The following is a 20722-nucleotide window of genomic DNA, read 5'->3' as shown; positions in this document are numbered from 1 at the left end:
CTAGGGGTGGAGTCATGTGGGGGGTGGTCAGAGGGGTTACTCTCCTTACCCCCGGCTTCTCCCCCCCAAAAATTTCCCCACCAATTGCTGTCCTGCCTGTCAGGGTAAGCAGCTGGCATGCCAGGACACTTAGTTTACTTAGGTTTACCTCTGTGCCTGCAGACGCTCATGTTAAACAAACTGTCTCGGCACCTCAGCCGAGGTTTGCCGATTCTTGAATTATAGGGTCGGCTTATGAATGGGTCATAAACATGTTCCATTTTTACTTATCCATCTTGGGGGTGGGAGGGTGTCAGCTTATAAACGAACCGGCTTCTGATTGAGTATATACGGTAATTCAAGTATTTCTATTAAAATGTCTTGACTGATGACATTTAAAATGAAACAAACTGAAGGGCTTTTATATGAAATATAGTGCATTAAAAATACTTTATTGAACTACTCTGGAGAGAGCTAACTTTTTAATACAAAGCATACCAAGAATTTTGTCCAATCATTTGCTTCTTAAGATCCTTTTCAGTAATCAGAAAGCTAAAGTGAAAATATTTCAAGGGTATGCAGTTTTTCCCCTTCAAAAGTAATAAAGATGGCTCCATTCTCCCCTGCACTATTAATCCAGACTCTGTACAGAAAGTCAAAAAATATTTTAATTTAAAACAAAATATGACAAGAGTATTAAATATATTTCCTTAACAAAACACAGATATTTTCAGTCGCATTCCTATGTGCCAAGTCAAACCCAGGAGGACCAAATGGAGCTGGATTGAAGAACTAGAAACACCATTCTTTCCAAAGCAAAAAACTTTGGGTAAAACTCAAAAAAAGGAACTTTTTCTTTTTATGTTTCAGCTCAATGCTCCTAATGCAAATTTGTTTCAACAGTATAACAATTCAACTATAAAGAAACACAGGGCCTCATTTTCAAAAGTGCTGAGCACCCCAATGCCAGGTGAAATCAACAGGAGCTGTGGGAGCTCAGGACTTCAGAAAATCAGGTGCATTGCATTTTATTCTCCTTTTGTGCAAAGAAAAAAAAAATCCAAACAATCTGAAAGTACACTATGGAACAGAAATGTCATGATATGTGAAAGAAAAAGAAACTCAGTCACCCAGCTCACCTGAGGAAACAAAAAGTGCTTTCTTAGCACAATTTTAGTCATCTTCATATTAGAACTGACAAAGGAAAAAAGTCTAATTTTTGCAATGTAAAAAAGGGAAGTTGTGTGGATTTAGAGAGATAAATATCATGGGGATAAAAATCTATGAAAAAGTCTAATTGTAACACATTTTTCTCATTCTTGCTATGCAGATTTTTACATTTCTTAGTATAGTTTTTGAAAAGGCCAGGAGAAAAATAAAACAAGACAAGACATATGCAGAAGTTTCCTACTCCTAGTTCCAAGAAAAGCATTTTCAGATATAAAAACAAACTCCAGCTATTTCCTCAGCCAACCCAGCAATCTGAAACTATAATAAAACACCTTAAAAGGCACTTTTAGCCAGGATGCAAAATGTAGGTGTTGTTTAAAAAGTGTAATTATAATTTAATTTCTGAGCCTAGCACGGTTTCTCTCTCCCTTCCCCCTACCCCCCCACCCAACCCCACACTCACATTCATTGACTGTTCAAGAACTTTATGAAGGAAACCAAAGTTGAACTACTGCAACACTGGCTTACTAGCTATAAGAAAAGACTCATCAGTATTTAAAGAAAGGGTCACATTCTGATCCCAGTTAAACTCCAGATTTATACTTGTACAACTGAGATAATAATCTGGTCCAGAGTGTTTTTTTTAATTTGTAATATTCTTTTTAGGATTACTGGACCAGTACTTTTCAGTCTCTTACCTAGTATTCCAACCACTCTGTGTCAACATAATATATTTTTCACCAAGATGGACATGCCAGAGCTAAGCTGACATACCTTAATGTGTTTAAGTGAAAAACTATTTTATAAAAGGAGGATTAAGCAATAACTATTTGGGAGTCAAGAAAATGCATCTTGTGGTAAGGGATTTCTTGTAGTTTAAGAGCAGTTTTATGTGTGCCACACTTACCAAGAGTAAGTATCCTTATAAATTAACAGAGGTAGTCTTGTTTTACACTAAGGCTGAGTAGGTTTTTTTTCCCCATTTTTCCTCTTCAATCTATTTAGGAAGGACGGCTTACAAAGGGAGACCCACTCAAATGACAGCAGTTTATTTTCTTGGAAAATAAAATTTCTTCTTGACCTGACTTTCTTCCATCTGCTGCGCAAGACTCACCTTTCCCTCTCCCCCACACTGTGAGCACTGTTTCAAAATGAATTGCTGTAAACAGAAAATAGTATTTCTTTAATGTGATTAATAAGAAAATCACTAAAACTTATGATCTTTTTTCTTTTTCTATATTCAAGGCTTGATTAATGTTACAAAATCGACAGTTCTTTTCTTCTTTGAGGAAGGGATGAGGAACATTGTGCATCTGATGGAAGAACATCACAATGTGTTGTTTTTTTTTTAAAAAACACACTGCTGAGATCTTAAAGGTTCAGCTGTGCTACTGAAGAGCAGAACCCAGTAAGGTAGCACTTGAGAGTGGTTATAATGTTTTGGTTCAGAATCAGTGTTAGAAAATAAAGCGTAAAAGTTATGATGCAATATGCCTGGAGAGTATCCAGCAGTAGAACAGTGATTTGAGATTAATGTATACGGAACAAGGCCTTGGCTTTCTCTCCAGGGTTGGAAACTTTATCCTTAATTGTGTTAAGAGAATCCAAGGTTCCTTGACTTTGATCAAGTTCCTCATTTCCATCGATGATGCACTAACGATGACTCGTCATTGACTACATCATTGTCAGTGAAGCGATGCTGACAGCGAGGTGGAAGAAGCAGTAAGATTATCAAAACAAGGAGGATGATTCCACATAAACTCATGAGAGCATAGGAGATAATCCACAACATCGGTTCGTGCAAGGTCATTGTGGCGACACAGTTGCTTGCTATATCTGCTGTTGTGAAAGGGCCTTCAATCTCAGATACCGGAGAGCCACCAACTTCTGAGAAATTACAAAAAGAGAAACATTATCTAATCAGTCATTTCCTAAGGATGGAAAGAGATGACTTTTCTTAGCAAGATTTAAAATAAAAAACTACAACAGTAGCAAATTCAAATAGTTCTGTACTTTAGATATTTGGAATAACTGCAGTAACTCTGTGTTCTTCACACAGTTTTTGGATAAGAGTACGCTTCATCTACATTTTTGGAAAAAACAGGAAACAGTTGTGGTAAAAACCCTAACACATTAACCTGATGTCAACATTATATGACAAAAAACAATGCTTTTCTATCCCTCCTTACTACTTCTACATAATAAACACTTTGCCCGTCAGCTAATTTCTAGTGATATGTCATTCAGGGATGAAAGTGAGCTGGTACAGGCCGGTACTCCGTACCGGTAAAGAACCTGCACCGGCCCATACCCAGCCCACATTAAAACGCTGCTGCAGCAGCGCTTTAACGTCGCTGCCCCTTCCCACCGTCGGGGGCCCTGCTGGTAGGGTCCGTACTGGCAGGGCCACTGACAGGGGAGGCAAAAGTGGCAGGGACATTAAAGCACTGCTCTGGCAGCGCTTTAAGGATGGTCCTTTGCCTTGGCAGCGCTTTAACGTTCCTGCACTGCTGCACAGCAACATTAAAACGCTGCCGTGGCAAAGGGCCCTGCAGAGCTTTAATGTCTCTGCTCCATTGCCCCCCTCCCCGCAGCCTCCGACGGGCGGGGGGAGGGAGGGAGAGAGGCAAAGGGAGCAGTTGCCCTGGGGCTGGCGATTTAAATGGGCCCGGGGCTCCGGACGTTGCTGCCGCTAGCGCAGCAGCAGCGTCCGGAACCCCAGGCCCTTTAAATCAACACAGGAGCCCCGGGCGGCATGGGCCAGCTGCCTGAAAGGGCTGGTTGGGGGATACTGACCCCCAGCCCCGGCCCATACCGGTAACTGGCCTAACTTACTTTCACCCCTGGTGTCATTCTCTGTGTTTCACCAATCACCCACGGAGTATTCCAGCAAAAACAACGTAAATCAAACTCGATACTACTACTAATACAAAAATGAGACAAAATATATTTTAACACAGCAGAAAAGGGACACAATCTTACTGCTTTGCAGGGAGCCTTTAAATATATACAGTCCCTAATCTCTCAATTTATTTTGAGAGTAACAAAAAGGCTATCAAAAATGGTTGTCAGAGCAGCTGACAGGAGCATAAAAACATCCCACAAAAATACAACTGAATAAAATAGGGAAACTTGTCTAACTTATTGAAAATTTTAGTATGAACCAACAATTATGACCACTGTTGCACTTTTGCTATATTAGGGTATAAAATGGAGCTAGGATTCCATCCTAGGTGCCCATGATACAACTTAAAATTCCAACAAAATTAAATCAGTGTATGATTTGCCATTGCCTTCAATAGGGCAAGAATTTCACTTCTGGGGCAGTGCTCCTTTTTAAACATACATGTATGCATAATTTGAAAAATTTGTAGCAAGACCAAGCAAATTTCAGCACACATTTATTTCAGTGGTTTGTAATTTTAAATGTTGGCAGTGTCTGATAATTACTTTAGATAAAAGTTTAATGATGTAAATATGACCATTTTATACCGTATCTGCTTTCTGTGTTTGGCCATGAGAATCCCTCAGAAGATGCTTTGACAGATTTAGCTTAGAAAATGATTAATCAGCAATATGGTCACACTAGTTTTTTTTTTTTTTTTTAAATACTGCTATTTTATACTTTTCTCTTATATTGCTAACTCTCAGTATATTTCTTCCATAATTCATTCATGAGACAGTCTTACATTCTTATCACTTAGTACAAAAACATTAAAAGGCAGAATCTTACTACATGTAGGAGTTATGGTTAATGAGAGCCGCATTGCTTAAAAAGAAAAAGAAAAAAATCATATGATCTGAACATCTATTCCTAAATGAGAATTTAGGGCCTGATCCAAAACCCTTTGTTTTCATTTTGCAGAGACACTGACAGGCTGCAGTGGCTCTAATGAGGCAGCCACAGTTTATGAACCTTCCTCCTCTTCCCTCCATCTCCCCCAAAGCTTGTTTTTGTTATGAATTTTTCCAACAGTTTAAAAATAAACTAGATCTTTAGAATCTGGAATACTCTCCCCAGCCAATCACCTGAGAACTTTTCACAAATTCTTATGAAAAAAGACAGTCTACTTCAGTATACTCCTTTAAACAACATTGGGACAGATTTGAAATTAGCAATGGGTGAAACACATTTTGAAGCTTCACTTATATTAAGCTCAAAAGTTCAAAGGCTTATATGAACTAGTAATAGTTTGGCTTTCTTCTCTTCCTGCAATAATGGAATAATGGAAAATAAATAATCCCCTAGCCCTCTATCAAACTCTCCTCAAACTTCAGCTCTCTGGACTTGGCTACACTCGAAACTCCAAAGCGCTGCCGCAGGAGTGCTCCCGGGGTAACGCTTTGAAGTGCGAGTGTGGTCGCAGCGCCAGAGCTCTCCCAGCGCTGCAGGTACTCCACCTCCCCGAGGGGATTAGCTTACAGCGCTGGGAGCCGTGCGCTGGGGCACTATTTGCGCCGGCACTTTACAGTGCTGTAACTTGCTGCACTCAGGGGGGTGTTTTTTCACACCCCTGAGTGAAAAAGTTGCAGAGCTGTAAAGCGCCAGTGTAGCCAAGGCCTCTCCTGAACAGGCAAGGCAAGTACTGGAGAAATTGAAGGGGTAAGTGAGCAAGAAGGGTGTGAAGATTTGGGGAATCTATCTGTACAACTTGTGAATTCTCTCCTCCAGAGTGGTGAGGAAAGGGAAAGGAGTGTAGAGTTTATTATTTTTGTACAGATCTGTGCATTTCTTGTGCACTTAAAGAGCGATGGCGTTAGAATCCTGTCCGAAGTCTGTGTGTGTGGTTTTTGTTAACCTGTGACCCCCAAAGCACCCACACTACTGGAATTCTCAGAGAGGGTGTGTTTAAGATGGGGGGACGGAGGGGAGTCTGAGGAGTCAGCCCTAGTCCCAGGAACTAGGCAGTTGGACCACAGGATCTATGCTCTCAGGAAGATCAGCACTCAAGAGAGTGCCTAGGCTCTCCAAGATGGGGCAGTGCCTGGACTCGGAGGTCCAGAGGCTTAAAGCACATGGGATCCAGCCAGCAGTTAGTTCCCTCACAGCAGTGTGGTGCATGCCTGATATAGGATGTTTGCCTGGCACATCCTGGAGAGCCTGACTCTACCAAGTCAAACCTCAAAACTGGTTTTGGTCCAGTTCTTAATGTTTGCTAATTGTATTTTTAATTTCTATTTAAAAGGCCATAAACCCCAGCAAATTCAGAGTGCAGGTCAATGTTCTATCATTAACTACCAACCTGGTTTTATCATAAAACCAGGGACAAGAAACTGTGTATTCAACAATCTCTCGAAAGTGAGGAAACAATCAATAATTCAGTTTATTTTAAGCCTGTGAATAGGCTTAAGAGTCCCAGCTAAATTACAGTAATAGAGTTGCTATGGAAGTCATGGTTTGGCCCCTGTGGGAAGCCAGTTATGCTGCTTAATCTCTGCACACCATGCTGACTGTTTACCATATATAGTCATGGTTTTCTGATGAAAAATTCTTTTACCAGACCTCTTGTATATCCATAATATGGAAGCTGTCAAGAAGTGAATTCAGAGTAACTAGTGTATCTGGCAGTGTATCAACTCTCACGTGTATGTGGGAATTGCCACATCTGCACAATAGCCTGTCTTAGACAGTGGCTTACATCACATGATTTCTGAAGAAAGCAAGTTCTCATAACAAACATGAGCAAATGTGTGATACTGTACCACACAGCTGAGGAGGTTGATTGAAAGAGGAATTCTTCCTGACACCAGCTAGTGATCAGTTTATATCCTAGCTAATGTAAATGCAGATTCAATTCTTATTCAGCAAGTGTAATCCCTTTTCTTTGAAGTAAGATTCTCAGAACAGAATGAAGTATCCAGATTTCATGGATTTATGACAACAACAGGGCACAGAGAGGGAGGACACCGTCAGGTAGCCAATTCTGGCTCATTTGGCTCTCTGACGCACCAGTTTAGAAGCTGCTCTAAACTAAGCCAGCTGGTTCGGCTCACTTAAGGAATGTCTCTACAGCTATAAAATGCCCATGGCAGCAAGTCTCAGAGCCTGGGTCATTTGACTCAGGCTCACACTGTGGGGCTAAAAATAGCAATGTGGGAATTTAGGCTTGTGAAGGAGCCCAGGCTCTGGCACACCACAAGGGGAATTACTGATGAACTCTCTTGTGTTTCCCAAAAGACTAGGTAAGAGATGAGTGACAGGAGTTCACTCTTTACCCCTTGGTAACAACATTTCCTTACCCATTTGCTTAGGACCATCTAAAACCTGTAAAAGTTTTTAATAAATTATATACACTGTTTCTACCTTTACCTACCTTAATCCTTTCAGATATTGGTGAAAGGTCAGAAAGTCACAATTTTTACTCTTTCATAAGCTGTGCTGGCTTATTACTATGATCTCATCTTTACTGGCAATGGTGGAAAGTTCGCATTAGCCTCTAGTTATCTGCAAATTGTGAACTTGTAAAATGATCGTCCTTGTTGACAGAGCAGCTGATAAAGCTCCAATTTTGAAAATGGCAGATATTTCTCATGGGGAATATTTCGCTTACCTGCGCATGGACTAACTGCAAAGCCCACTCTCTTCTGAGCCCTGTCAAAGATAACGTAGAAGCCCTCCATAACTGTAGCACCAATAACCAGGGCACTGCTGGAGGAAGAGATGCCAAACCGGTAGCATTCTAAATTCTGTCCAATCCCAAGGATGGGTTGAATATAAAGCTGTTCATTCAAATAAATAATAAATAAAATAAGTAGCAGTAATCCACAGTATTTAGAAGATAATGACATTAGCTTATAACTGTGGAAGCATGCATAAACACATCCCTTAATCTGGAGTGTTCTCCAGAGCTTTTGATATCTAATTTTGAGCACTCAGGAGTTCATAAGAAATGAATGAATTAGAGCAAAATGAGTGTTGTAAGATACTTAAAACTGGGCAGAGTGTCAGTGGAGTTAAGAACCAGGAACAGGTTAAATTTGGACTTTTAATTAGCTGACACTTAAAGGTCACCTTCACTTTCATCTAAGTGACCTTTATGCATTTAGTAGTGTGTGTGTGTGTGTGTGCGCGCGCGCGGTGGGGGAAGGGAGCCAGGGATATGCATTCAAGTTACAGGAATATTCAAAAGGATTGTCTGGATGCAGAGGATCTAGAGAGCATTCATGTCAGCTTCAAGCCTCTAAATGAATAAACTAAAGTCAGTTCCACACCCTTCTTTCTCACTTAGGGGATGAAAGACTGTTAAGCTACATGGTCAATACAGAAAAAGCTTACATCAAGCCTTTGCTCTATTTCATGTTAAGTATACCTGTATGTTTTAGCCAAGGTAAGAGGGTGTGAAACTGATGTAAATTGATGTTTAGTTCATATTGCCACTAATGCTAAAAAGGCAATCAGGAATTATATTGGTTTATGATTAAAGCAGAAATGGCACATTATATTTTAAAAACCAGGCAGTACATACTGCATCGAGACTATAATGACAATAAAAACAAATTGACCAAGTTATGGAAATTGGCAAAGGGATCATACAGGTCCTTTGCCAAGAGTGCCATTTTCAGGAAGAAGGGCCTTACCTCACACTATCATGGGGGGAGGGGTGGAGGAGAGGAATAAATTTGTTTGCCAAAATGGAAAGGTCAAAATCAGCTGAAGAAAAATATATATTGGTGTCTGATGTAGACAGAGTGGATGCTTTTGGGAGGGGGGGGGGATGAGGGAAGTGGAGTACAAAAGCATTCTTGGAATTTTTTCCTGACAATTTGAAAAATCCCCCTTCTGCTCCAGAGTTAGTGAAAAAATGGGGATGTTTTTGCAAAGTGTCATTGACATTTTTCCCTTTTAAAATTTATTCTTCAAATTTCATCAAAAATGTTCAGCAGATCTAGAAGTAGCCCAGTTCAGACAACCATTACAAACATTTTTTGTAAGTAGGAACTCCAATGATAGTTAAAAGAAATGATTGGGCTTGATTATTTCTGTATCACCAAAATAGTTTTATACAAATGGGATGAGCAGGGAAGCTGTACAATGCAATGATAAAAAACTAGGTCATCATAAAGTTTACTTCTTTATTGCTGTAAGGAATTATTAGACTGTAGTGTGGCTGATCAAATCCAAATAATAAGACAAGTTCAAACCTGTGGTAGGATAGTGATCCGAAATGATCTGCTGGAGTTTTCATCTCTCAGGTAGATAGAAAGTTTAGGAAATAAGGACCATGGTGTTTCAGTCTTAGCCCAGCATGCAAGCTGGGAACCAGTCCAGAATCCAGAGGAGAATGCTTGGATCTACGGAAAAAAATGTGATACATACATGTTACATATCCTCTGATAGATGCATATAACAATAATTTTAATCTCTTTAGTATTCAGGCATGCTTTCTTCTCCCTTAAGTAGGGGAGCACAGGGGTGGACAAGTCCAGTGGAGGTATTTGTCTTCTTCTGTGATAAGACGCTGTAGTGAGGTGGCCTGGCTCCCACTGCCCCCTGCGAGGGATGAGCCAGAACAGCTGCCAGAGTGGGCAGAGTCACCGCCGCCTGTCCCCGCCCCCCAGAAATCAAGGGGCGAGACAGGAAGTATAAAGGCCCGGCCCCAGTGCTCAGTTGCGGCCCGACCGCGGGCGAGGGCAGACGCTGGTGCCCGAGCCTGCCCCGGACCCGGTATCCTGAGGAGGACTGGCCATGCCTGCCCCGAGCCCGGTATCCGGAGGAGCAGACTGAACTTCCCCTCACTGAGGGTCTGGAGGAGCCGCCCAATCTACCCAGCGCTCGCTGCCCTGAGGAGCCCATGATCTGGGACATGGCGGACGAGGCTAAGGACATGCAGGTACCCATGGAGGAGGAGATGTGAGGTGGCCCGGGGATAGCAGACCCCGAACCTATGTCAGTGTGTTGTGGTCAGGATCCCCACTGACCCAGCAGCAGATGGATTGCTGCTGGCAGGGCCTCGGGTTGGAACACAGTGGAATGGGTGGGCCTGTGTTCCCCCTGCCACCCCACGCCGGGTGGCAGTCTCTCCTCCTCCCCTGCCTGAGGGCCTGAGCCCTGAACTAACTGTTTATTTGCTCCGCCCCTGCCTGAGGGCCTGAGCTCGGGACTACTGATTGCTCGCGACCCCGCCCTGACTTAGGGCTTGGACCTGCGAGACTGATCTGTTCCCCAGCCCCGTGGAGTGAGGCGGCCTGGCTCCCACTCGCCCCTGCGAGGGACGAGCCCCCACCCGGACATCTACAGACGCATGAAGCTTGTATACATTATAAGCCATCAGTGAGGTCACGTCAACCCTTCAGGCTGTTCTAATGCATCAAACTGATTAGTGTTAAGACAGTCTATTAAAAAAATCTTATTGTGGCAGAAACAGTGGGGGCAAAAGACCTCTCTGGCTTTAAGATTAAGCTTGATAAGTTTATGGAGGGAATGGTTTGATGGGATAACGTGATTTTAGTCAATCAATCAACAGCGTGCCATCACTGGTAAATAGTATCAATGGTCAATGAGGGTCTGGCTGGAGAATCTTGCCTGCATGCTTGGGGTTCTACTGATCGCCATATTTGGGGTCGGGAAGGAATTTTCCTCCAGGGTAGATTGGCAGAGGCCCTGGAGGTTTTTCGCCTTCCTCCGCAGCATGGGGCGGGGGTCGCTAGCTGGAGGATTCTCTGCGACTTGAAGTCCTTAAATCACAGGATTTGGGGACTTCAACAGCTGAGTCAAGGGAAAGGGGGTGGGTCAGCTTTTGCGGCCTGCATCATGCGGGAGGTCAGACTAGATGATCATACTGGTCCCTTCTGACCTTAAAGTCTATGAGTCTATGAGTCTATATAAGGACTAATATGCCTAGTGGTAGGATTTTGGAAGGACTGTGGGACATGAACATTTCGATTAGGTCTCTGGATCAAAAAACTAATTTAGCCTTGGCAGCAGGGACAGAATTGTTAGAAACTATTTAACTAACTGCAGTAAATATGTAGGCAGGATGGTCAAACTCATGAGCTTCCTGAGCAATTACTGCAACATCAACCAGGAAAAGTAGTAAACTAACCTTTGCTCCTTCCCCACCCACTCCACAAACTTTCATGTACATCTGGAGCAGAGCACAGATACAAAGGAGTAGGTACATTTTAAACACAAAAAATCTAACAAAGTCAAGAACCTTCTCCCTTCTCCAGAGAGACACTATTGTCTTCATGCGACTTCCAAACTGTGAATTTAGGGCCTGATCCAAAGCCCTTTGAAATCAAAGGGAACCTTTCCACTGACTTCAGCAGACTTTGGATCAGGCCTTTAGTCCCTTTTCCTGCCTTACCCCTCATACAACTTGACATGCTTTTGAAATAAAACTGATTAACAGCATTTCTTAATAAGCCATGGTACTAACCAAGCAAACAATAAACCCTTGCAGAGCTTCCCCACCCAAGACAAACATCCCGTCCTACTCCCTGAAGCACATAAATGTTGACATGATGCCAGACAAGGCAAACACACTTCCTTAAACCTGTGCAGTACTTTGTGCCTGTTCCTGTCTCTTATTAAACACACACTACACTGTACCTTGCTGTAAGAAACACCATCACACCAAACATTCTGTGTAGGTGAACAAAAAAGCTAAACTTAACTTCCTTTTACATGGTTTATTTATGAGAGTCTATTATGGTGAATACGCATAACAAATTGAAGCAGATACCCAGAAATTAGGTATAGAAAATTCCAGTGGTGACACGTATTTGCAAACAGGGCTTAAAACTTTCTCCAAGTCTTAAAATAAATATGTGAATAAAAAACCCTCCTGCTTGGAAGTCAGAACACAGCCATCAATCATTTAGATTTCAACATTTCCTAATGCAATACCTGTCTATCATTCTTGTATAACCCCCATTACTATAGTATCTGAGCCCCTCACAATCTTTAATTTAGCCTCATGGTCACCACTTATTATCCCTGTTTCACACATGGGTGACTGAGGCACAAAGATTAAGTGACTTACTCAAGGTCACACACAGAGCAGGGAATTCAGCAGGATTCCAAAGTCTCAGGCTAACATCCTAACTACTGAACCGAACTTGGTCCCTTTCGGCAAGGTCAGCTGAACTGATGCCATAGTACTCCTCCCACACATTGGATAGGGATCACTTATTTTACAAAGAATGGGTGACATCATCATAACAGCAATGTCTGGAGAAATGTTTTGAGATGGTGACCTGCTCATTTCCACAAAGGACTCTGGAAGATCAAAGTTGCCAGTGGGCTATCCAGCACTGAACAGGCTGCTCTGTGTTAAGGGCTTCAGTATGGCAAGGGGGCAAGCATTGTTCCTGGGCCAGCTAAGCACTTAAATCATGGGAGTTGTCCCATTTAAGTCAATGGACTACTTGTGTGCTTGAAGTTAAGCACATGCTAAGTGGTTGGCAGGCCCAGGACAGAGTGCTCAGCACTTTGAAGGTCTCAGCCTTTGGTCTGTCCTTCTGAAAAATAATCTAGAAAGAAAAAATACTTCTTTTCTCTCTCAACCTTCTCTAGGAAGACAGACCCTGCAGTCTGAAAAATACTGTTTGCTGGCATACAGCGTGGACAGGGCAAGACTATAAGGTTTTGAATGCTTGCTTTGATTTCAAGAATAATAGTTTCTTACATTATACTTGCCTGCCTTATTTTTATATGCCAAACCAATATATTTTGGGAGGCATGGCTTTACACCACATAAATGGACCCTGCCGGTCACTGAAATAAAGATTTTAGCTGTATTTAAGAATCCCCCTCCCACCACCACTTTTTAACAGAATGTTAATCTAAGCAAATGTCATATTTCAATGAAACAGTGCCTTTCACAAGCAAAGCATGTTGAAAGTGCTACTACAGCACTGTGTTGCAGTAGAAAGTACAGCTACTGAAATATATCGGATGCTAAACATGATCCTGCTAACATTACTCATGTGAGTCAGAGTTTGACACTCCGACTCCCCCTCCATGAACAGTTCTGATTTCAGTAGGACTGGTTTAAGAGCAAGATGCCTCTAAACATAATGGTGGCAGAATCAGACCCATAAGTAGCTTTATAGATATGAATAGTCTCATTGAAGTCCACGAGACTCTAATGACAGAAGGCATTATGCCTGACAGGAAGCTCTTGCAGAATCGGCCCTTTATGTTTCATGAACATTTACTTCTGAATCAGTGAACTAATTGTCAGGCCCAAGTACACTGAATTTGAGAAGCAGGGATTACATTATGGTTCTTCAGTGCATCAGAACAAGTATTACGCCACTGCAAAAGTGCTCAACCTTTTCCATATTAGGACCCCTTTTTCCATATTGGGACCCAACCCTACCCAGAGCCATTGCCCATTTAGCAACAAGTGCAGGGTGATCACAACCTCCAAACACACCAGTTCAGGACCCCCCCAGGTTGAGAACTCATGAACTCATGTGCTAGACAACACCCGAAAACATTCACATGCAGGTTTTCCTTCAAGGAACAAGGCAGGTTTTACAAGATCAGCTTACCAAAGATGTGCTCACAATTGCTTCGACCACAGCATTGAAGACTTTCTGGGGCAGGCGGAGGAGAGTGGTGCCACTGTCTACTATCGCTTTGTCTGCATTATACTAAGAGAACAAGAGGGAAGGAACAGAGTTTATACACCATATGTAGGTTAAATGGTGTAGTCAGTTGCTTCATAACAATGACTAGACTGTTCTTTTTCAGTAGCAGTCATCATAAAAATCTTTACTTCATGTAACCTGACAGCACTCTACAGCTGGCAACCTGCGTTAAAATGAAGACTAAGAATGAAAGACATTGAATTTAGGTTTCCCCCATAGTTGAAATGGCTCACCATAACTTGAACATACTACAGCAGGCTGATGTATTATGACCTACAGTACTATGCACCTGACTTAAAAAGTAATTGGGAAACTTCAGTCCTCCCTCCTGCTTGTCCTGAGTCACCACCAACAGTACAAATCTTTTTTTTTTTTTTGCCTACTACAGAAACAAAGGAAAAAAAGTCAGAAGTGCAAAAGGAACTACTGAACCAGAATGGTGAATTCAAGTCTTGTCACATTATAATCCATGCTTTCAAAATGGACATAATTTATTGTATTTTGTATAGTGAAGAGAAATAAGAAGCTTCTCAAGCATGAGTACAGTATATGAATACAGAAACATTAACAAGGCATGCCTTTTACAAAATACATGTTAGTGATTATTGTTAATGATAAAATCATGTGGAAATGGTAGGTTTTTCTATGAATGCCTTTTCTATCAATTGAACCAATAGATGCAATATTATTTGAGAGTTGGATGTTTATGGCACAATTTAAAAACAAAACAAACAAGGAAACAGGGTCCTTAATTAGTTTACACTCTTAAATTACAGAAGTAGTAGCACAATTTGAAATCCTTAAGTTTAATGAATATCAATTACATGGAATATTTTTAATGCAGCTCTGAAACGCGCCGATTAAACTCAAATCTCGTTAAAACCAAAAGATATTTTGGTTTTCTTTGGTAGTGCTTGGCCCTGCAGATTGCTGAGCACTGCTAAAAAAAATGCTGAGAGTCTAAGCATTACCTTGAACCATTCAGTGTTCACTCAGCATGTGTGCAGAAATGCTTCTATGGAGCAAAGGGAGTTGGGGGAGGAGGTTGTGGCCAAGACATGTTGTTGTTTTTGTTTTGTTTTAAACATACAACAACAAAAGCTAACAAACAAACACTGCAGTTCCCCTTCTAGTTTTACCCTCACGGAATTCCCTCAGACCCTTTATAGCCCAAAGTCAGCCCTGCCCTCTTAACTGGCTCAACTGGGAGCAGCTGTTCTGGCACAGAGTCATTGGACCTATTTCAGGCACCCACCCTGCTAGGGCCGACTCTAGTGTTTTTGCTGCTCCAAGCAGGAAAAAAAAAAAAAAAAAAAAAAAAAAAGCTGTGAACGGCGGCAATTCGGCGGCGGGTCCTTCGCTCTGAGAGGGAGTGATGGCCCCGCCGCCGAATTGCCGGACGTGCCGCCCCCCTCTTCATTGGCCGCCCCAGACACCTGCTTGCTATGCTGGTGCCTGGAGCCAGCCCTGCACCCTGTGACAGTGCTGTTTGAAACATTTTCCTTTTAATGTGTTTGGCATATATACACACATATTGTATTGTTTAAGATGTACAAAGTTTGTTCTTTTTCACAGGTTGTCACTGACTTTTAAATCTTATAAAGAGGGCTGCAACATACTTCCATTTAGAAGGGCGGTACATTTCAGAGTTTAACTTTGATTGCTTCACTTTTGTTCTAAACCAAATGGATGGAATCTTTGCTTTAAAAATAGTTTGGTTTTTGTTTGTTTGTTTTTTTAATCTATAGACAAAATACCTCTCTGCAGTCCAAGTTAAGGTTCTGGCCTCCAACTTCCAGTTTGAGAATTTCAACCTGGTAATACCATTCCTCTTTTATAGGGGTGTACCAGATATCACCCTTGTACAAACTTGGTTCAATTCCACCCATGACCTGAAGAGAGAAAATCATAAGTTTCAGAGTAACGCAAACTCCCCCACCCCATACTTGCATAAAAACTAAGACAACTGTGATTACACAGGGCAAAGAAATTTTACTGAGCTCCATCTTCAAAAATTCGGTTGTTGAACACAATTGGATAAGAGGATACATTTCAAGTATTTCAATCGTCAAGATGCCAGAGGGCACTTGCTATAGTTAACAAGTTAAACTCCTCTTGAAATATCCTAAGTACTCGCAACGCCTGCCAACTTCAAATTGATTTCCTCATGGGTGTTCCCTTCTTGAGTTAAAATTAAACAGTGTTTTTAATGGTACTGCCAAGGCTGAATCTAGGCAACACACAAGAATGGGAAAGAGCATTAAGCCTTCACATTAAAAATTCACTTAAGAGTACAAAAGAGTTAATATAGCCTAATAATGCAATTTTTAGATGCACTTAAGAGAAATGCAATATGGCAGTTGAGCCAATGCTACCATTAGTAGTTCCTGGTAGCATTTCTATTTCTGTTAATTGTACCTTTGATACAGTAAAGTTAGTTAGTTTTAATTTAAGGCCGTTTCTTTGTCTTACTGACCTCAAGGATAGCATTTTCTGAAATGCTTCCAGTTCCACATGCAGACAGGCAGAACTGCAAGGTCTCAATGTGTGGATGAGATGATAGTGTAGGGAGGCAGGTTTTAGATTTATTAGGACCCTTTGAGGAAAGGAGGAGCCTATACAGGAAAGATGAGCTCCACCTAAATCAAAATGGGACCAGACTGCTGGCATGTAAAATTAAAAAGGTTGTAGAGGATTTTTTTAAAACTAAGGGCTGGGGGAAAGCCAACAGGTGCAGAGGAGCTCACAGTTTGGGCAGAGACATCCCGTAGGGATTAATTTATTAAAGGGGAAACTCTATATAGTCTAACACAAAGAATAGGAAATAAATTGGTAAAGTGCGGGTAGTAGCTAGTGAGGAACAGTCACACATAAAAGAATCCCATTAAAATATAAACACATGGAGGTAAACGGACTATTGACAAAATGTACAAGTGCGTATATACAAATGCTAGAAGAATAAATACCAAGGCTAGGTCTACACTACCCACCTGAATCGGCAGGTAGAAATCGACCTCTCAGGGATCGCTTTATCGTGTCCCGTCGGGACGCGACAATTGATCCCCGAATCGACGCTCTTACTCCACCAGCGGAGGTGGGAGTAAGCGCCATTGACGGGAAGCCGCAGAGGTCGATTTTGCCACCGTCCCTACAGCAGGGTAAGTCGGCTGCGATACGTCGAATTCAGCTACGCTATTCGCGTAGCTGAATTTGCGTATCTTAAATCGACCCCCCCCCGTAGTGAAGACCTGCCCTAAGATGGGTGAACTAGAGTGCCTGGCATTAAATGAGGATATTGATATAATAGGCATTGCAGAAATTTGGTGGAATGAAGATAATCCATGAAACACAGTAATTGTGGGGTACAAAATATGCTGGAATAACAGTAGTTCATGCTGGTGGATGAGTAGAACTAATTGCCAAGGGATGTTGTGAAAGCTAATAGGATAACTGGGTTCAAAAAAGAATTAGATAAATTCATGGAGGATAGGTCCATTGATGGTATTAGCCAAGACAACCCCATGCTCTACGTGTCCTAGATCTTCAACTACCAGATGCTGGGATTAAATGACAGAGGACAGATCACACAACATTATCCTGTTCTCTTCATTCCGTCTAAAGGCTCTGGTACAGGCCACTGTCAGAAGACAGGATATTGGGCTAGATGACTTGTACATAAGAATGGCCATACAATAGGATCAGAATTTGGTCTTTCTGATACACATTTCTCAAGTGTATTAACTTACATATTTGTCAAAAATAACTGTAGCAAAAATTTGTAAGGAGTAGGGACCAGATTCTGCCAGCCTTATTCACATCAAGTACTACTTTATTCCGAGTGTTCCTGTTAATTGGAATTATGTTACTTTCAGAGTAAGGTACAACTCAGTGTGAGCAAAGGTGGTGAATCTGGCCTCAAGTGAAGATGTTAAGGGACAGTGCTTCTTTCTTACAAGTTTCTAATTAAAAAGACAAAATTCAATATACAATGTAGTGGTTGGCTCAAAAAAAAAAAAAAAAAGGTAATTAGTTAAGCATATTTAAGTAAAAATGGATGAAGGATGGAAAGAATAAGGAGGCACTTTAAACTTTTTAAATTAAAAATAGATTTCTTATGTTTATTAATTTTGGAAAGTGAGAGAATGATTAGTTTGGATGATTTTTCCCTTTCAGACTGACAGATACCCACAAGACTACCTCCGTTGGTACCACTTCCAGAAACAGGCATTCCAGCACCACACATTTGCAGGGAGAAAACGTTGGGAATCTTTGCTTGACTCACAAGGGAATCAAAGAATGTCTCCACCGAACTTGAAGGCTAGAGTATGTGGGGAAAGAGGGGGAAGAAGAGGCAGATAAATACAGGATTATTCACACAGATGGATGATAAACTACTTTAAGAATCATTTAAAAAAGTTTTTGTAGAAACAAGCAAACCAATCACATAAAATCCCTCTTCACTGGATGAAGATGAATTTCTGACAACTGGAAAGGAGAACGGAACAGACAAACTTTTGTTATTTTCCTTTCTCTAGATATTTCTCTCACATTTTTATTCTTGGTCATTGTTACATGCATCCAGAAGACATCAGTGTACTCATTGATTGCAGTATTGGCTCCTGACAAATTTCGCTGCTAAAAGCGCCCAAGGGCACTCAATTTCTGCAGAAGTATTTGCCATATATTGCATTGTGGGTCAGCAGAAGAATCAGGAATCAGTTTTCCCTGCCACTTTTCCATGATCAAATGGCAGCATTTTAGAGCTGAATCATCCAGCATTTCAAATTTTAACTCTAATCTTCAGTGTCTTTAAGTCTCACCTTCCTTCCTTTGGAAGGGATGGAATATCAAAATGCACTTAATTAACTATTAGTTTAATAATTGGTGTTACACACTACATATCTAGAGTGACTCTGTGCCCCCACGCTAGCCTTTACATTTTCTATAAAAGCAGTTAGGCTGGGCAGGTTTTATATTAAAATATATCAGCTCTGCATTTCATAACACTTGGCTATTTGTTTGGCACACAGAATACTAGGGCCTGATCCTGTGAGGTGAGCACCCGTAGAACTTCACAAGACCAAGGCCTTAATAAAAAGAGAGCAAAATCCTTGAGTATGTTATTTGCCTAATCAGCAATTTGAAAAGTAGCTTTCTTCCCTCCTGCTACACCAGTGAATGACAGTAAAGAAGGTTGAATTCAATGTAATTGCCATCCAATTAGGAGTAAAGCATTCTAGTTCTGGTGGCAACTGATAACACAACGTATGTTATAAGTGGGTAAGTTTGAGTTTCTGGATTTCTCAGCGCAGCACAATGAATGTAGTGTTAAAGTAGTTTGGGTGCTCTGATTTTCATTTCCAGATCTCTAGAGTTATTGTAAATTTAACCTTCTCTCTCCAAATTTTCTGTTTGGCGAGAGAATGCACGTTTTTGTAAAAGCTTCCCCCCCCCCATTACATTACAGATATACATATTCCGACTCTTAATGTATGTTTGGTTTTTGTTTGTTTGAAATAAAATAAGCAACATGGGGCTTTGTCTAGTACATGCATCAGCTTCCGAGCAAGCATAAAGAGATTCATCAAGAACGCTCCATGTCCCAAACTTATATGTATTAGGAGACGTGTGGCCTCCTACCAGACCTTACTTGCCCTGTGTTCAACAGCCAGCCCTTCCACCACTAGAAGATTGTTTAGCCCAAATGAGCAAAAACTGGATCATCAGCCCCCAGACAAACCTAAATCTTCATTGGGGGCAACAGCTCCATTTAGGCTTCCTGGGATCTGCCAAACCTGATAGGCTCCCAGTGGACATGGGGTAACTGGTTTTGATAACTTTGCTAAGGGCTTGTGGAGGAGAAAAAACAAGGAGTCTAAAGCCTTCAGGGGAGTGCTCCATGACATTTGAAAGCACCTCCCTTCATTACCTTGTTTTTATTTTTGGCTTTGTTTTAATCCTGAAAGGTGGGTCAGGAGAGGAGCCTTACCTTGGCTAAGGCATCATAGGCAAGTCCAAGGATCCCATGCCATTTAACCCCCGGTAAAAAGAAATTCTCCGATTCCAGAATGGTAGCAATGTTGATAGTGTAAGTGCCATTGATTCCCTTTGGAATGGTAATGATATCAGTGCCAAGCACTCCAGTCCAACTTCCTTGAGTATATCGAACAGTGACATCAGTGCCTTGTGACTTATATGTACTTGACCTATACAACGGGGCAGGAGACAAAAGAGATGCTATAAAATAAAGTATCAGAGGGGTAGCCGTGTTAGTCTGAATCTGTAAAAAGCAACAGGGGGTCCTGTGGCACTTTTAAAGACTAACAGAAGTATTGGGAGCATAAGCTTTCGTGGGTAAGAACCTCACTTCTTGCATCTGACTTACAACCTGACTTGCATCTGAAGAAGTGAGGTTCTTACCCACGAAAGCTTATGCTCCCAATACTTCTGTTAGTCTTAAAGGTGCCACAGGACCCTCTGTTGCTTTTTATAAAATAAATGAACTGCTCCTTTATAATGCTAATCATGCAAATGCTGTTTAACAAAATTATTCCTACTCAAGAAAAAAAAAAAGCAACTTCTTGCAAACAAATCACATATACTCAAGGATGATTGTAAGGGAATGGAAAGAGAAAGTTGACCCCCTATTTTGGTATTTAACCCCTTCAGTGATTAAACTCTTCAGAATTTGAGATGGCTTTTTAATCTGGGGTTGTACTAGACACGTACAATAGGACCCTGATTCTGGTTGCGCCACTACCACTATAGAAAGAAATAATAGTGCATTAAATTTACAGTGAGAAGGTCGGTGAGGTAATATCTTTTATTGGACTAACTTCTGTTGGTGAGAGAGACAAGCTTTCAAGCTTACACAAAGCTCTTCTTCGGGTCTGAGTTAGTTTCCCAGACCCGAAGAAGAGCTCTGTGTGAGCTTGAAAGCTTGTCTCTCTCACCAACAGAGGTTGGTCCAATA

General features: G+C 41.4%; 1 protein-coding gene across 1 annotated transcript in view; it reads right to left on the bottom strand.

Annotated features, from left to right (window-relative positions):
• Nucleotides 1-2127: 2127 nt before the first annotated feature.
• Nucleotides 2128-20722, bottom strand: part of BACE2 (beta-secretase 2) — a 70699-nt gene continuing 52104 nt past the window's right edge. The window contains exons 3-9 of the mRNA XM_034753154.1: nt 19739-19955; nt 17939-18067; nt 15507-15641; nt 13651-13752; nt 9292-9441; nt 7701-7869; nt 2128-3036 (exon numbers count right to left, since the gene is read on the bottom strand). Of these exons, the coding sequence (XP_034609045.1) occupies nt 2783-3036; nt 7701-7869; nt 9292-9441; nt 13651-13752; nt 15507-15641; nt 17939-18067; nt 19739-19955 (1156 nt within the window). The 3' untranslated portion in view covers nt 2128-2782. The remainder of the gene's footprint in view (nt 3037-7700; nt 7870-9291; nt 9442-13650; nt 13753-15506; nt 15642-17938; nt 18068-19738; nt 19956-20722) is intronic.

This window comes from Trachemys scripta, chromosome 1, assembly GCF_013100865.1.
Source record: "Trachemys scripta elegans isolate TJP31775 chromosome 1, CAS_Tse_1.0, whole genome shotgun sequence".
Classification (NCBI taxonomy): domain Eukaryota; kingdom Metazoa; phylum Chordata; order Testudines; family Emydidae; genus Trachemys; species Trachemys scripta.
Note: the sequence above shows the minus strand (reverse complement) of the source record. Positions and strands in the feature narration are given on the sequence as shown.